The following is a 17,970-nucleotide window of genomic DNA, read 5'->3' on the forward strand; positions in this document are numbered from 1 at the left end:
TAAGCCCCCTCAGACGTAAGAGCCGGGTTAGAGAGAGCATGGAAGAGTTCTGTTTCACTCAGCTCAGATTGCACTGGAGACGGTAAAGCAACACTACGGTCAGCGCTCCTCCAGTTGGCTCGCCCCTCGCATCGCCTCCGTTTGCAATTATGCCCGCGAGCGCCTCCAGGGCAGAAAGGTTCTACCCGGGTCTTAAACTGGAAGCCTTCCAAAACAGTACCGGAAATTTGGAGCGCTCCAGTCCCTTCTACTTTTTCGTCTCTCTATGCTGACTTCCCTCGCCGGTGCGTCCTACGTCGTGCGCCATTGCGTCAGAGGCGGGTGGCTATAAAAGCTGGGCGGCGAGCGTGCGTCCTCCTTTTGAGAGGCTTCTCCGTCATGGGGCCGGTGAGTTGCCTTGCTGGTCGGCAGCCGCTGGGGGCAACGCGCTGCTCGTGCGCGGAGAGGTGGTCGCCCCGGCCGATCACTCTCTTTGCTCGCTTGTTTCCGTCGCCTTGTGCTGGCCGTGAGGCTGGTGACTCTGGAGCGCTTTAAAGCGACGCGGCCTAGAACTCGGGGTCCGATTGGAGCGGGGAGGGGCCGCCTCTAGTTTTTCCTACCTCGCAAGCGTGTTGTGTGAGGCTGGAGTTGCGATCCTGCGCACACGTAGCCGGAAATAAGCGCCATGGTTTCCCCTGGTCCCTTATTTGAGTTCTTTCTGAGGGGAAACGGGGAAAGGAGAGGGGAGTGGCCCAAATACTATTTATTTCATAACAGGTGTAATGTTTTATAACAACTTGGCATGCAAAGCTGCATTTTCCTCAGAGGTGTATTAAGAAATAAGGCTTCTGCCGTATAGGTACTATTGAGGTCCAATAAATAGGCCTGTAAAAAAGATAACCAAGAGACTCAGGGTGGCAAATTCACATTCACTCACAGGTCTATTTACTGGAATGTAAAGGCATTGCCCAGTGCAGCTGCTTGAGATCTTCAGAAAGGGAAAAGGATGGGGAATGTGGTCCAAATGCTTGAGCCTCAAATAGGTCTATTTAGAGGGAGTCTTTATTTACTATGGGAAAACATGGATTTGCCTTCAAGTTCCCTAGAGAAAATGACATGTATCATTATGAATAAGTGCAAGCAGCACTTTGACCATGCACTGCATCCCTTTCCTTTTTTGAAGACTGGCCCACTGCTAACTCACAGTTCTATCATAGGGTCAGGCAGAGGCTTTGTCAGCAGAGCACTTTTTCCAGCATGTTCATGCAGTGATGAGAAAAGCTGTTTATGCCTGGCAGTTCTACTGGCTGTGGTGCTGATAAAAGATGCAGGAGCTCTGCCAAGATAAACATGACTTTTCTTGCTCACATCCAGATTGCTCCAGCATTTGTGGTGTAGAATGATCTGCCTTATCGTTAAAACCACCCTCATTGAAACAACCACAGCTGCTTTGCACTAGGGTTGTCTTTTGGTCTGTATGGCTAAGGGATTTCTACAGACATTGGTCCACCTAAAACTGGGACAAGCCCCACTGGTGGTCTCCAACCTAGAGTTTAAGAAACATCTTGTTAGATATTTAGGCTTTAGACATACTGACCTGGTTTGCGCATAACAGCGCATGGTTTGTTTAACCCGTGTATTATGGGCATGTAGGAATGAGCATGCCACCTTCCAGATTAGCAAACAACCCAGGAATGTCTTGTTGAGCCATTCGAGAAGGAATACCAACCATCCAAAGCCTTAACCCCCCTCCCACAATAAATTAACACAGCCCTAACAATTCATGGATGTGAGTCAGGACAATACTGAACTAAAGTCATAAGCATTAACTTCAGGGGTGTGTTTTGTTTTCTTTTAGCGAAAAGATATGAAACTGAAGAAATCAAGTTTCAAGTATAACCTCGATCTTACCCATCCTGTAGAAGATGGGATATTTGATTCAGCAAACTTTGTAAGTTGTTTTGCTGTTCACATTTTATGATGCTGTTTTAAACCCAATCTAATTCTTGAGAATTATTATGGAAAGAAAGCGGGGGCACATTTTTCATTAACTGTAATAAAATAGTTGGACATCAGTGAAGCCATCCTATGGGATAAGAGTCCATAATCTGACCAGTGTGTCAAGAGCGAGTGTGTAGTGATTAAAGTATTGGACTAAGGCTCAGGAGATCCAGGTACTAGGCTCCACTCAGCCACGAAAGATCACTTGGTGATTTTGGGCTAATCACTGACTACTTCATAGGATTATTGTGAGGATAAAATGGAGAGCAAGCGAATGCTCTGTGTTGGGTTCTTTATAAGGAAGAAAGATGGGTTATAAACATGATGTGATAATACCACTCTAAATCCGGCCCCATCCATGAATCATCTGCTTCTGCCTACCTGCAGTTCTCAGTGTTGAACTAGGAGACTGACAAGTTACAGACCTGGATTGAATAATTTCTTGTCCTGGGTTACTGACACTTAGTTACACAAATATGCAAGGATATAATTTCAAATTATTTTTGATGTAATTTAAAGATCACATCAGGTCTGTTCCATGGGTTGAACTTTATTGATAGGAACATTGTTTCTGTATTATTTGGCTATATTTCATGTTCTTGCTTCTTGCATGATTTAATTACATTCTGTGACTGTAATAACACTGATTGTTTGGCTAGGGTTCCTTCCCTAGTTCCATGCCTAGGGCACCATTCCCTAGTGTTGCACTTCTGTTTTTTGTTGGATTAGGAACAGTTTCTGAAGGAAAAAGTTAAAGTCAATGGAAAAACAGGAAACCTGGGAAATGTAGTTCACATTGAACGCTTTAAGAACAAGATCACAGTGACATCTGAACGGCAGTTCTCAAAAAGGTGGGTGTGTTTTATACTGCATCTTTTCCTCTGTTTTTAGCCTGATCCTGAAGGCTCAGAGTGGGGAACAGTACACTGAAATATACTTAAATGGATTAGCAGTTTTGCTGCCTTATTAAACCAGGGCCCCTCCAGATGTTTTGGACTACAACTTCCATGTTGCTAGGGGAGGCTGCCTTAGTGTAAAAGGCTCCTGTTTGTGTAAGTCAGGACACCCGTTTTCCCCCCAGTTCATAACTTCTTATCCATTTTAACTCCTTGTCCTCTCTGAAAAACTACTCTTGTGGGTTGGGTGGGAAATGCTTTGGAACCGAATGTGAATGCCCAGAATGGAAGAGCAGAAAAAGATTAGGTACCCCAACTTGCACTGCTTGAACTGGGATTGGGCAACCTCTGTGGCCCTTCATATGTTAGATGACCACCAGCCATCCTAGCAAGGCTGATGAAAGCTGGCTACACATCGCCCACCCCTCCAGTAGACAAAGCCCCTGCTGAAAACAGACCTATGTGACTGTAGCTACTTAATCTGTTTACCTGAAATACCTGGATTTACTGCTGTTGATCTGCATTGCCCTTAAGGTGTGTTGTGTCTGAAGGTTTGATAAATGTGTCCCTCTCAATTGGCATCCACAGGCTATTGCCAGTTACCTTCCGAAATGGAATTAGACTCCTAGAGAACAAAAGAGGGGGTAGTGCTGTTACATGGTAGTAAACTGAGGCAATTTACCTGTAGCTAGCAGTTTGAATTATTTGAAAGAAACTTAATTGGTCTGACTTGCCAACTATATTTGCTTAGGGTTGGAGTTTTGGAGAGCCTTCTTAAGACATTCTGACAATCTGTGGACTAACTTTCAGCTAGAGTATTAGATTGGGATTCAGTCCCCATCAGCCACAAAGCTCCCTGGGTGCCTTTGGGCCAGTCACGGACTCTTAGCCCATATAACTTTACAGGGTTGTTGTGAGGATAAAATGGAGAGGAGGAAAACCATGTGAGTTGTCTTGGGTTCTTTGTGGTTTGCATTGACATTATAAATGTAATGTTATATTAATGTTAAGAACAACACTATGCATCATTCTATCTGATGTAGCAATAACATTCATATTTGAAAAAGTTCTGTAGCATTCTTGGTGATCCTTACAGCAATTCAGTAAGGCCTGTTTATTCCCGTATAGCTGATAGGGGCTGAGATGAAAGTGGCCATCAGACGTATGGGGGCTTTGGCTCACAGTTTATGTGCACGGCTAGACTAGGCCAGGATGGGTCAGCAACTCAATAGATGCTAGCATCTTCTGAGAATGTCTGTCTTTTATCTTTGTGAATGGCTTAGAGGATATTACACCCTTAAATCACTTCCTTTGTGTGTTAAAGGTACCTTAAGTATCTCACAAAAAAGTACCTCAAAAAGAACAATCTCCGTGACTGGCTGCGTGTGGTTGCCTCAGACAAGGAGACCTACGAACTGCGGTATTTCCAGATCAGCCATGAAGACGAAGAGTCTGAAACAGAAGAATAAAATGAGCTTTCATGAAGATCGTTACTTAACTTGACAAGCAGAGTGTGCAAAGAAGCCATCTATTTATGAGACTGTTTAACTTATTACCAAATTTTACAAGTTGTACACTGACTTTTAGATCTATGTGGGCAGCCAAGATGTGATGCACTTCAAAATTTGCATTAAAAAGCTATCCTGATGTACTGTAAGATGTAATTCTCTTGTGAAATGGAGTTGGAGAGTGTGTGTGTGTGTTTCAGGTTACTTTTATGCAAAATCGTTCCACAGTAATATATTCATGCTCAATTTATGCATTCCAGTAATATATGTGACACACCAGTCCTCAAAGACAGTTTAACTGTCCACCTTTCTTAATGTTTAAGTATGGCTCTGTTTCAGGATTTCATTGTAGTGGTAAAAGAAAAGCTAAATGGTGAAATCTGCTAGTAAGACTGATGTGTGTATTTAAAGAGTGCCTGGCTTAGGCTGTTCATTGGAAGCAAATTAAACTTCCAGTTCTATATCTCTGTTAATGCAAGAGTTTTCTGTGATTCTCTGTTTGACAGGTTAATTTTTTCCTCTCCCTAGTCCCAGAAAGTACTTAATTGCTAGTGTTGCAGTTATTTTTGCTGCCATTTCACTCTTGCAAATGGCGATTCTTTGCAAACTCGTGGTTTAGGTTGTTTACTTGGCATACTCCATATATGCCCGCCCGCCCTTTGAGATCAGCGGGAGAGGCCCTTCTCCGGGAACCCTCTGTGAAGGAAATTAGGAGGGTAAGTACTCGGAGGAGGGCTTTCTCTGGCGCCCAATCTATGGAATGCACTTCCCAGAGAGGTCTGCCTGGCGCCGTCGTTATTTTTCGGTGCCAGGCGAAGACCTTTTTATTCAAATGTTATTTTAATTAATATTTATTCATTTTATTTTTTGGCCAGGGGGACTTAATTTATATTGTTTTATTGAATTCTATTTATGGTTTGTGAGCCACCCCGAGGCTTCAGCGAATGGGGCGGCATAGAAGTCCCCTAAATAAATAAATAAAAATAACTCCAGATGGCTTACAAGCATCTCCCAGACCTGGATCCTGCTTTGATTTTGCAAGACTTTAAGCATTATGTGCCTTGACATTCTCGTATTGATTTAAAAACAAAAACAGCCCTCACTAATAACACCCCTTCATATAAAATACTTAAATAAAAAAGCCAAGCAATAGTCTTGAGGACTGTGAAAGGCTGTAGCAAAATAAAACTGTAGTAACATGAATAAGCTTTGTTGAAATAAAGCTTTCTGCCTGCCTGCTGTGAAGAGCCGAGTATCTTCATGATAGGGTTTCATAGCCAAAAAATCGCCCCATCAAGCTAGCCTGTCTGCCATGTTTTCGGTTTGGGAGGGGGCAGGCTGTTGGCCCAAAACAGCTTCTGAACAGCCATGATACCTGACTAGAGGATGGTGATTCATGCAATGGTGACTTAGCAACCTGAAATGAGTGATCGCATTAATTCCTGGAAGGAGGAAGGTCAGTGGAGCTTACACATAAGGGAGCTATGCTGACGTGCCTCTTCCTCAATATGGATTGTTCTTCCAGGAAGTGCTAAATCTCCTTGGTTCCTGCTTGTGCAACAGAATTGGGAGGTACTAATTGTGGGAGAAAATTGTAGAAGTGTAACAAGTGCTGAGGCATAATTACATGTCCAATAGTGTCTCTAGTCTTCTGGTATCCAGATGATATCAGACGAATTTTTGTACTGGTTATGCATGTGGAATTCTGGGAAAGTGCCATAGATCCGGCACCCAATAGCTGCAACAGTGACTGACTGACTAAAGAATCTTCATTTCATAGAAAAGCAAATTAGAAGCTGCAAGGGGCAAGTTACATGACTAAGGTGGAGGTGGGGTTGACCCTACAGCTTTTATCTCCAAATGTCAAAAGGAAATCGATGAGGCCAAAAGACAACTTGCCCAAATCCTGGATACTTTGCAGAAGGTGGGGGTCAACCCCATGCCCATGGTTCCTCAGTTACTTAATTTAGAAGTCTCCCACTTACTTCCTTTCCCTGACCCTGTGCTCTAGCAAACAAGATCTGTGCACCACTGGCAGGATCAGTTAAGTGAATGATCCCCTCCTCCCATCTCTCCTCCACTGCCCCACCTCTCATAATGCCCTGCACACTCCCAGTGCCCTCTGTGTCCTTCCACTCCGTCTCGGTGCCCACTGGCATGGCTGTCGTCATCTCCTCACCCCAAGCTCTATACTCCCAGAAGCATGCAATAAATCCTAGGCCTGCTTGGATACCTCTCAGGAACGACGGAATTGCAGCTTTATGGGGTCATGATTGGAGATGCTTAACTGCTATAATATACTACCTGCTTTCTGTGGATGATAATCTGCTTCTAGCTTCAGCTGGGCCCAACTTATCTGGCAGCAGACAGGCATGTTGTCCCTCATTTACTGTTCAATGGTTTGTGTGCACAGAGGACACAGTGACAAAAACAAGGCACGATTTGATGGCTTCTCAGAATGCTAATTAAACTAGCAGCTTTAGGATGCTTCGGGTTAGATCTTACACCTTCTGTTCTAACAAGCAATAAAGGTACGTCTTCGAAAGGGCAGGTACCCATCAGCCCAGTATGCCAGCCCTTAAAATAGAACTGATAATATTTTCAACAACTAGGTCAGTGGTGGACAAATTGTCGCTCATGACTTGTGTATTGCCCTTGTGTTGCATCAGCCAAATTTCAGAATCCCTTTTCCTGTGCTCAGTTCAAAGGTGTGAGTGTGAGAGGGAGAGAGGAAAAAGAGGGGATCAAGGGGTGACCCACCTGCTTTGGACTCTGGTATTCTCCATCCCTGAACTAGACAGTGCAGGAAAAAGGGTTTGTTGCACGTGATTCTGTCTTGTGTAGTGGTGCCAAGGCGTTGAGTAGCCGTTTTGCTCAGTGGCACTAAGATCAGCAGTATGCGAGGGCTCAGATGGCGATTTCATCTAGTCCAGCCTTCTGTTCGCAGTGGCCACCCAGCTGCCCCAGCCTTCTACCCACACTGCTCAGCAACAGGGATGGGTGGGCAAACTGCCTCTGATATGAAACACGATGCACACTCTAGTAGGTAGCCTTATTCTCAATTATTTTTTCTAAATTCTTAAAAAAGACATTCATATTGGTGGCTGGTACTATATTTTGTGGTAGCAAATGTCCTATTATGTGGTAGGAAATTTTTGTATGTATTGTGTGAAGATGTACTTTTATCAGCTTCATGGGAGGACTCTGGGATCTAGTATTACTTTCTCTAAACCGTATGTAATTGCTGTACATGTTTCCTTTCATTCTCCTCTTTTCCAAACTGAATGATCCCAGCTGTTGGAACCTTTCAGCTCCAGCCCCTTGATCATTTGGGTTGCCCATTTCTGCACCAGTTCCAATTCTGTGATAGCCGTTTCAAGGTGTGGGCTCCAGTAACTTACCAGCTGTCCTAGTGGACAGATGTGTGTGACTGCTGGCAAAGCATCGGCTGCCACACATAGCCACAGGGGGGAGCTCTAAATCACATTGTTCAAGGAAGCGGCAGACAGTGTGGGTTTCTCTAGGCTCGATGGAGTTTTCCTCCTCCCGCCTGCCGCCCACCCAAAGGCCAAGAAGCAGAGCATGTTTCTAAGTGAGGAAGGAAAGCAACCCCTGAACCTGAATGCACTGTCTGGAAGGTCCAAGCACCATTTCTAGGTGGGAGGCAAGGTTGCTGGGGTTCCCTGGCACAGTCTTCCCTAGAAGCACCACCACTGGGAAGCTGAGGAAGTGCTCCATCCCTGAGTTTGGAGCCGAGCATGGGATGCTAATTTCTTCATGGACCAGAGACCCAGGTGCTACTGGGAAGCTGCACCTCCTTGCCTTCCACCGTAACATCATGGCAAGGGGAAGAACAACCTAGCCTCCTATATCAACCAAAGTACAAATAGCTGCAGTGAGTTTGCTTCATCCTTTGCTGTAAAGAGGAACACCTACACAGACTTTGCAACTAAGAACTGGGACCTGAACTTGCTTTAATCTTCCTCCCTCCTTTTTCTTGTTGCATCATGCATTTCAGACTGAAGGCAGGCATTATCTCATTAATTTTTGCAAGCTGCTCTGAGAGCTAAGAGTGGGGTAAAAATACTGTGAGGACACCATCTAAGGTGGCTGCCTGAATTTGGAGGATTTTAGGCATCCAACTGTGCATAGGAGGAGTGCAGAGGCAAAAAAACATGGATGACCAATTTTGGATGCCTGCATCTTCTACCCTTTCTTGTGAGGAGGAGGAGGAGGAGGAGGAGGAGGAGGAGGAGGGTGCTCCATGGTCAGGATCCCAGCCCTGTCTTTGAAACACATTTCTGAGGATGGAACTAGGACTTCAGCCTATCCTTGACAAGCATTTAAGCAGCCTTACAATTGCCCTCCAAATAGATAAGCAGAGTACAGTTAGTGGAGCTATCCTGCCTTTACAGCATATGCTACAATGCCCAAAATTGCTGTGGAGCCTGATCAAAGATGCATCAGACCCAAAACATCCACATTGGTGTATGCAGGACCTGCTCCCCTTTCGATCCTTAATATTCAGTGTCGTACCTCCCTGTGCATGCATGTGCCTGAGTTCTCGATCCTGAATGGTGATCTACTCGCATGTTTGCATATATGGCTTCTGACTGAATGCTCAAAGTTATCAGCAGAGATGCCCTGTTAGGGAATGTTTCCTCTTCCAATATCCTCAGGCTAAAAATGTATGTTTCTCTGGGTGTTCGCAGTTTGAAAAGTCAGCTTCACAAAACATAAAAGGTTGTCACCACTAGTCGGCTCTGTCACACCACTCTGCCTTCACTGGTGCCACTCATCTGGCAAACAGTGCGGAAAGCAGGCTTCAGCGGGGCCTCCGTGTCTGACATGATGTGTGTGATTTAAAAACCCAGGCAAGCAAACGCATTTCTATCCCTCCTGGTTTGTTTTTACCCCTTAAAAAAGACTTTGGCTTAGGATATGCTGAACACAACTTCAGCAGAGAGAGAGAGAGAGAGCAAGAGAGTTTGAATGTAAGAACAGACGTGCGTCACATCACATAAGAAAAGACAGTCGGGCAATACCTGTTATACCTTTAATGAAAGACCTCTTACCTTATAATAAGACCAGCTGCGATGTGACAAAACAGGGAGGGAATTTTTGGCCTCATCTTAAAACTAGATGAAGATTATTTATTTATTTATTATACTTATATCCTGCTTTTTTTTCCTTTCTAGGAACTCAAGGTGGCTCACACAGTTCTTCTCCTCTTAATTCTATCCTCACAACAACAGCCCTGTAAGGCATATTGGGCTGAGAGTCTGTGACCAGCCAGAAGTCACCTAGTTGGATCCATGGCTCCACAGTGGCTCTCTTATTAACATTTGCAAAGGTTTATATCAGCTAAAAAGCCATAGAGGTAATGATGTTAAGAGTTGAAAGTGATCTTAGTCAGCTTTAAAAGGAGCCATTTTTCAGTGTATGGAGGATAACTCTATCAATAGGTAGAACAGCAGATATTAGACAGGTGAGACTGAGCAATGAGACCTTTTGCATATAGCAGGGACTGGTGCCAATTTGGCTGATGGTTTCGTTTTTTGGAAGGCAAGAAGGTATTTCTGGAAATCGCGCAGAGCAGCAAGCAGGATGGGTGTGCGCACATCTGGAAGGGAAGATGAAACTTTGATTTAGGCTGTATCAGACTAGCAGCAGAATTTTGTTTCCTAGAAATTTTAGGCTGCAATGTTATACCCACCCTGATAATAAGCCCTTCTGAATGTAAAGGGGACTTTGCATTTAACATGCAGTTTGGCTCCTGAACAGCCATACATAGGATTACAAAGTAAAGGAGCTTGGGAGAGAGTTTGCTTTCCAGGGTGTGCAGCAGAAATGGGCAGAAAACAGAGCAGAATTTACTGAAAGAGCCGTGTAAGATTGTGTGTTGATGTTATTATCTTATATTTATATCCGGTTTTTTCCCTCTTGTAAGGAATCTAGGGTGGCTTATGTAAGCCTCTTCACAAGCTTCCTTTCATCCTCACAACAACCCTGTGAAGTAGGTCTGGCTGAGAGTCAATGACTAGGCTAAAGTCACCCAGTGAGTTTCATGGATGAGCGGGGACTCAAACTCAGATCTCCCAAGTTGGATTTACTTTCATGTAAATACACTTAAGGTTGCTAGGTTTGTAAGATTTTTGTCTTCTGTCTCGCAAAGGATGCCCATCAGAAAAAAAGCGGGAAGAGCAGGCAAACCATGCTGCTAGTGAGTAAAATGGGCAGGTTTGTTGTACATGTGCATGCCCTGTTAAGAAAAATAAATATTAAGAAATGCTGGGTATTCTTTTAAACTTCCCCCTCCATACAAACCCTTTTGATTTTCCGCAATAATGTGTGCTTGAAAGCAAGCCAACACAATACAAATACTCTGATTAAGTATCACACCCCTGTAACAGATTGGACAATGCAGTCTTTGTTTCATAGGTTGCAGTCAGGCAACATTTGTTTAGCCCACGTGTAACAGAGTTTATCGTAACTCAAAAGCTCTGAAAACAAGAGGCCCACAGTGTAGCTGTCGCTGCTTGCGCTGATAGAGCTCACTGCAAAACTGCAAATGTTTTCCCCTTTGTTGACCTGAATGTTCCCAAACTGATATTTTAAAGGAAGCTTTAATTGTTTCCTGAGTCATCTTCCTGTGCTCCTGCTGATAATGGAGTGGAATTTTTGGAAAGCTGGCTTTTCCATGGCCACGATGTATACGTCAGCTTTTGACATGGTTAAACCAAATATCAGCATCCCCAGGTGGATTGTGAAGCAATTATAATTAATTATAATTATTATATTATTAATAACATAATCATAATAATTTAAAACGTCAAGCATCAAAGCCAACACCTGCATTTTGATAGAATTCAAAGAAAACTGGAACTTCCATAAGCAAGTGCGTTCTGTGGCAATTCCCACGGTTCTTTGTGGTGTTCCTTGGTTTGCCCTCCCCTTGTCAGAATCTCTTTGACTTCTAAGCAGCACTCACTCAGAAGACTGTGATGTGAGCTCTGCCTTCTCCCTCAGGGTTTTTCTTGGCCCAATGACCATAGATGGAGAAGACACAGAAGGGAATTCCAGGAGGGAAGGTGTGTTCCAGAGCATGATGGGTGTCCTATAATGGCAGAAGCAGTGCGCAGATGAATGCCACCTCCACGCAAAACTCTTAGAAACCCACCCAAGACATGTTTTGGCTGAGGAGCTGCATAATAATACATATTTTTGGCTTTTCAATGAAAAGCAGCATCAAATTTTTAAATGTTATTTTTAGATCTCTCTCTGATTTGGATCCTCCACATTCCAAGTACCTTCACCAGGAAGATTGGAGAGTAATTTCCAGCTGCTGCTGCTCATGGTTCCTACACTGGATGCCTCTGTCAGGACTTGTGGACAGAGAAAGCGCTCCACTCAGAGTGGCAAGCCAGCCCTGAGGGACACTAACCATCTCCCAGCTAGTTTACAGCATAGAAGAGCAAAGGTGCTGATTTTTTTTCCAGTAGGTGGAGCAGTGTCTTTACTTGGCTGGTGAATAGTCTTGTATGTCTCTGTAGTTGTCTAAGCTACACCTTACGAAGAAAAGAAGGACCACGATGTGTTGAATACAGCTGGTGTATGAAGACCATATTGTTATCCCCTGGTGTATCTCCCTGGCCTTACATGATGCGCTGTTGGTGTATGTCTAAATGATTTCATTTGCAAGAGCTAGTAGAGTTGTTGGTGATGCTCCTCAGGTAGAAGCTTCCTTCTGCAGGAAACACAGTGCAGGTTCTTCTCTTTCCAGGGTAGACAAGCCAGACACTGCATCGTAGAAGCAAGTTGCTCCTTTACCGAAAGGGTTAGGCTTGCTAGATCTCGGGGACAGACCTGATGCTTCAGGGTGTTAACCTCTTTCTTGGCATCTTGGTCCCTCATTCTTCAATGGATGGAGTAAGAACCTAGGGTGAAAGCCCAGATTCAAAATAGATGGGCTACTTTTGCTTTGGCTTCAGAGCATTTTCTTAAGCTTCAACCCCTGATCTTTCAGGAGCAATCTTTTAGGTGCCAGGCTCTGCCTGGTTTGAGTCTCATAAGATTCCCAGTGGTTTGACAGCTCACAGCAATGTTGACTTGATAAATGCCCTTTGGTCTGTCTTGTGCTCTGAGAATGCAAGACCTTCAAGCAGCTGCAGGCATTAAGCTGCCAGGGACAGAAGCAATCTCTGTGCAGTCTCAAGATGCAGAGGTCCAAGTCTCTATTACCAGCAAGCTGTTGCATTAAACAGCTTAAGCTCTCACAGCGATGAAGAGTGAAAAAAATGAGAGTGTAATTTAGATTTCAGTTTTATGGCAGCCTTTCATCTTCCCTCGTCCCAGTTTGCTCTCCATGTTAAGGAGGGAAAGAGTATTTGGCTTGTGAACTGGCTTTTCAGAAGGTGGTGGCCGTGGTGGCTTGATCTGGCCTATCACCAGGGCTGGAGTAAGACTGCCCACTGCCTGAGGTGGGAAGTTGCTGCATTTTTCTCCTCTCTCTCTCTCTCTCTCTCTCTCTCTCTCTCTCTCTCTCTCTCTCTCCTGGAGATGCCTAGTTGCCCCTCTCCAATGACAGCTTCCTGACACCTGCCCTCCTCCAACTCCTCCTGTCTTCCCTCCAGCCCCACCCCCAGTGGCTGGTCACTGAGCTCCTCCCCAGCCATGGCGATGCCAGGGATAGAGAGAGCGACTGTTGCATGCCCTCCTCTCTCTCCTGTCCCCTCTCCAACAATGATGATAAGTGGTGGAGGGAAGGTTGCCCTGCTTGTCCCTTGTCACCTCGTTCCTGGCCTCTCTGCTCTGCCTGCAATGGCCTCTCTTCCTCATTTTCCTTCTGTCCTTGTACGTTCCCCAGAGGGCTCCTTCTCTCCTCCTCCTGATGGCAGCAACAGGCCTCTTTCCTCCCTTGGTGCCTTGCTTGAAGGGGACCTTTCTTAGAGTGAGTCATTGGTGGGGAGGCAGGCTGGAGACTGTCTGTGTCATGGCAGCACAAACCATCTCCAGAGCCACCTCCCCATGGAGGGCTCACTCTAAGGAAAGTTCCTTTACAGTGAGGAGTTGGGTCATGCTACCAGGAGAACCACACTGGCTGCTCTCTCTTCTGAGTGGCAAGGCAGACCTTTCTGGACACTTAATCATGAGGCGGACGAGAGCAGCCAGCATGGCTTCCTGGTGCACATGGTGAAGCACATGAAGCACATGGTGAAGCATGTAGTTCTCCTGGGGGCAGAGTGCACTGTGCCCCAGGATCTCCCCCCACATGGAAGAGTTGGCCCTACCAGCTATGTGCAAAAATCAGCCTGTGGCTTTCTCCAAAATTACATTCACTTCCTTAGCATTCTTGCTGGGCTGCCTGAACTTGGAAATCTCCAGGTGCCAAAGATAACATTTGGATCAGCAGGTTCTCAGAAATGGCTGGTCTATACAGAGCAAAGAGAAGAAGCCAGGAATCCAAAACTAATTCCAAGGTGCACAAACAATGGAATTGAAACCAGATGAGAATCAAGGTTTGCTTTTGGGACAGGGGGTCAAGAAACACTTTCTTCTTTGGAGAATGCTAGCAACAAAGCTTTGATGCAATCCCGTTCCTTCTTCACCCGTGAAAGCCACCAACACACCTTGGAGTTGGTTTTGGAATATTAACACAGCTTATTAAATGAGTCATGCTTGATTAGTGAAATTAGTACAGCTTACATTAGTTCAAGTTCCTCCTTGCCAGCGTGAGACTGGAGCAAGCGGGGAAACAGTGTTTATTCTTTCTACAACTGTTTGCCATTGACAACATAATGCATACAATTAAGTTTCTTGCAGTTAGCTCTGCAAAATAAAGGTACAGCAGTAGGGAGTGCTTGGGTTGGGCTGAAAACTAGAACCCAAAGCAAATGCTGAAGCCAGAAGGGAATCTTGTAATTGGTCTGTCTGTTCTGACTGTTCCTTTGTGCTGCAAATTTTGGGGGCACGAACATGTTTGGCTTTGTTTTATCATTGCATTTTGTTTTATTTCAAAATAAACTTAACTAAAAAGGCAGTAATAAGAACATAGATAACAAATCAAGATTGCTAAGAGCACAAGCCTATGGCCTCTTGAGAGATTGTAGGGCTTTTTGGAGTCCAAGCAAGACAAATAAAGCTTTTCATAAATGATATAAAAACACAATTACAGGTAAAACCTGCACACAAGTAGCAAGCACCAAACACATGAATCCTAATTTTTCCAACATCCACTTATTTTCCTCAAACATTTGCACTAAACTCTAAATTCATCATTGTCCGGATTTAAGTTTTGCTACATATAAATAATAAATAGCATTCAACATTTTTCAATTTTTCGATTTTTCTCTACCGTCACAAGGATGAACAAAGTCCGTTAAGGTTACCACTGAAGCACTATATCATATTCTATCAATTCATTCTTCGATCGGAATAAGAATAACTCTTCTCCATTTACCAGCAATAATGAATTTAGCAGCAGTTAGAAGCTGTCCTTCAGTTCCACATACTCACATCTTTATGATATCCAAGCAAGACACATAAGAATACTATAGGAATGGGTTATATGTGTCATTTAAACACACCCAGTGGTCCTATGTAGGCAGGATGCCCTTCCGCAGGACAACCCCAGAGGGTCCCCTTCCTCTTGAAGCCTACCTTCTCACCCCCATCATCCCCAGCTGCTGCTGCCTTCACCACTGCTATCGTTTGCTTGTTTGACAGGCAGACAACCAGTGGGCGAATAGGCTGCCCCACCAGCTTCTCTCCTCACCCCCACTGTCGTCTGGCCAAGTCAGAGGTGGGTGAACAAGCTGGTCAAGAGGATTAGCAACTTGGCGCGAGTCTTTTCAGCAGGCCTTTGGCAGCGGCCCAATCATGAGCGCTTTTGAAGCTGGCTCTGGATATCTACCAATGGACTGTTTGTACCTCTTCCTCCTCCCCCATCCTCCACTTAAAGTACCGCATTGTACCATTCATCTTTTTCAGCAAAATGTCATGCTAGATCCATACGAGTCTTTCTGGATGGTACCAGTCGCCTTATATATCAGAGCAAAGGACATCTGACAGTGAAAACTCAATAATAAAGACCTTGGAAATGCCAAAACTGGATCTGTAAACAAAATCTATTCCACATCAAAGGTTCTAATGAGAGCTTTGCCCTGAAAAGAACAGCCCGTCCCTGCAAGGACCGTCTTTTCCTTTAGCATCTCTGTTTCAAAATAACCTCAGTAATTATGTTCTGGGATTGGGGGAGAAAATGATATGTGATGGTAACTGTGGGAAGTTTAAAGACAAACATCAAGAGGAAAGGTGTGTTGTACTTTGGTATTTCCTGTAACCAGTAGAAAGGGGTGCTGAGTTAGAAGGAGCTTTACTCCCCAAGGGAAGTTTGGTTTCTTGCTTTCAGCATCTTGTGACTCTCACAGTTGGTAGTCTAGGACATAAATAAAGTAATAAGTAGGACCTCTCAAGGATTCTCTCCCACCCACACCTGTCCAGGTATCAAAACTCCCCTTGAAAAATCTTTTGTGGGTTCCTCTGCTTACTGAGATGACACAGATGGGAAGCTGGATTGAGCCTTTCTTGGTCATGGAACAAGCTTCCCAAGCTTCCCTAACTTTGGAACAAGCTTCCCATGAATCAGTTATCTTTTTGATTTTACTTTTTCATTTGGCTAGACATTTAGTGCTTTGGGTTTTCCTTTGATGGTTTTCTCTGATTTTATACATTTTCGTTGTGTTGCTGTTTGTTTAAACCACTTGGAGAGGTTGTCCAAACTCACAGGATTACTGAGTGAAATCCAAATGCTTGAAACAAACAAACAAACAAACAAACAAACAAGCTTTAGACAATGACCCACTTCTCACAACACAATGGCCTATTTCTCCCACAATAAGCATTCACGGTGGGTTGCCATGTGATGTGAACCCAACATGGTTTTCATGAAAAAGCCACCCTGAGAACCCAAGGCTTGTTTTAGGGTTGTTTATACTCATGGGGGCTTGCTGGGTCATCTGAACGCAGCTGGGTGGTTTTATTATGGGTTGCCAGGAATGGCTAGGGAGCTGACTGGCCAGAGCAACCCCCCCCCCCCCCCACCGTTCCGCACAATCTCTTTCATGCTGACAGCTGCCTGCTGTAAATGAAGCAGCCTTTGAAGAGCTGTTCACTAACAAGGCAAGCACTGAAGTGGAGGATGAAATTGACAAGGACATTGTCAGGAGGGGACTAGCAGTATCTGGGTTAAATAACGTAGCCTTCCTGAACTGGGTGCCTGCCGCCTGCCACCCTAGTCCAATACAACTGGAGCTTACCAGGTCAGGGAAGTTCAACCTGATGGAATATACTGGAGGAAAAAGGAGAAACATCAGCAGCTCTGAGCGTTTATACACAGGAAATATTTTAGTAATTTTGGAAGCGCAGCCTTTTCAGGGACTTGTTTACAGCATGAGAAGGGATGCGGGATCACCTGGGATGCCTGACGATGAAGGGAGCCCTCCCATCCTGTTTCCATGCTCCCTGCCAGGCAGAGGGTTTGGCATCCATGCGCACTCTCTGCGCTTATTTATAAGGAAGAATGGCTCAAACATGCCCCATGCTTTTTTGATATATTAGGCAGTTCAGGTTGAATGTCAAGATGCACAAACATTTCATTAGTATTCCTTGCTGGGAATGTCTTGGACTAGGAGGCTATTTGTTCACTGCAAAAAGAGGAAATGCATCACTAAGAGGAAAAAAGAAACTCATTTGCATAGCATTTGAATAGTGCTAATTTATATGTATAGGTGCAAATTTAGACATAATTATTAGCATGCCTGATACTTAACATAGTATGGAAGATGGACAGGCTGATTTTTGTAGTTCTTTATCTTTAAACTATTTTACATATGGTAATCTATATATAGAGATGAAGATTTAGCAATAACTATAATTATAAAAGAAATGCAAAGCATCTCTCCATAGTGGAGGAGACTTCCCAAGGGACCTGCGTCCCTCTCTCTCAACTTTAGGTTCTTCCTATCAGATCTGGATGGGGCAGCCCTTCAGACAGAGGACTGTTCTCTGTTAAGTGGGGCACATAGCTAATACTTCTCTTCCTATATGGAGTGAGCAATGGCAGGTTTCTTGAGGGACAGAAATGTGGCACTGTGCTGAAGGCAGATCAGTAACAATAGTGGTGGACCATACTGGGATTTCAGGGACACCAGCATGGCACTGGGCCTGTATCTCAATATTATGTATTTATCATTGTGAAATAGGTTTATTTTGTAACAAAATAAACCATAAAAAGGAAAAATGTATAACTAAATAGATTTGAATTTATCAAATTCATTTAATATAGATAAATATAAATATATTTATATTTCTGACTAGCTAAGCTTTCAATAAAGGCAGACCAAATATTGATCTACTTGTTCACATGAAAATGGGGTCTGAATATCACCCATTCAAATGTTGAAAGCATTGTTAGGTCCTTAATCTGTTGCATTAGAAGAGGTGAATATTTGTCCTTCCAGTGTTGTAACAGAAGTCTTTTAGCCACCGAAGTGCATGAAGAATTCATTTATGTTGGCTGTGCATTA

General features: G+C 44.1%; 1 protein-coding gene across 1 annotated transcript; it reads left to right on the plus strand.

Annotated features, from left to right (window-relative positions):
* Window positions 1-346: 346 nt before the first annotated feature.
* On the plus strand, window positions 347-4,527 carry RPL22L1 (ribosomal protein L22 like 1). Its single transcript, XM_044434631.1, has 4 exons — window positions 347-387; window positions 1,838-1,930; window positions 2,710-2,831; window positions 4,201-4,527. The coding sequence occupies exons 1-4, from the start codon at window positions 379-381 to the stop codon at window positions 4,343-4,345; spliced, it is 369 nt and encodes a 122-aa protein (XP_044290566.1). The 5' UTR covers window positions 347-378; the 3' UTR covers window positions 4,346-4,527.
* The last annotated feature ends 13,443 nt before the right edge of the window (window positions 4,528-17,970 follow it).

Source organism: Varanus komodoensis, unplaced genomic scaffold (genome assembly GCF_004798865.1).
Source record: "Varanus komodoensis strain SLA01 unplaced genomic scaffold, ASM479886v1 scaffold28, whole genome shotgun sequence".
Classification (NCBI taxonomy): Eukaryota; Metazoa; Chordata; class Lepidosauria; order Squamata; family Varanidae; genus Varanus; species Varanus komodoensis.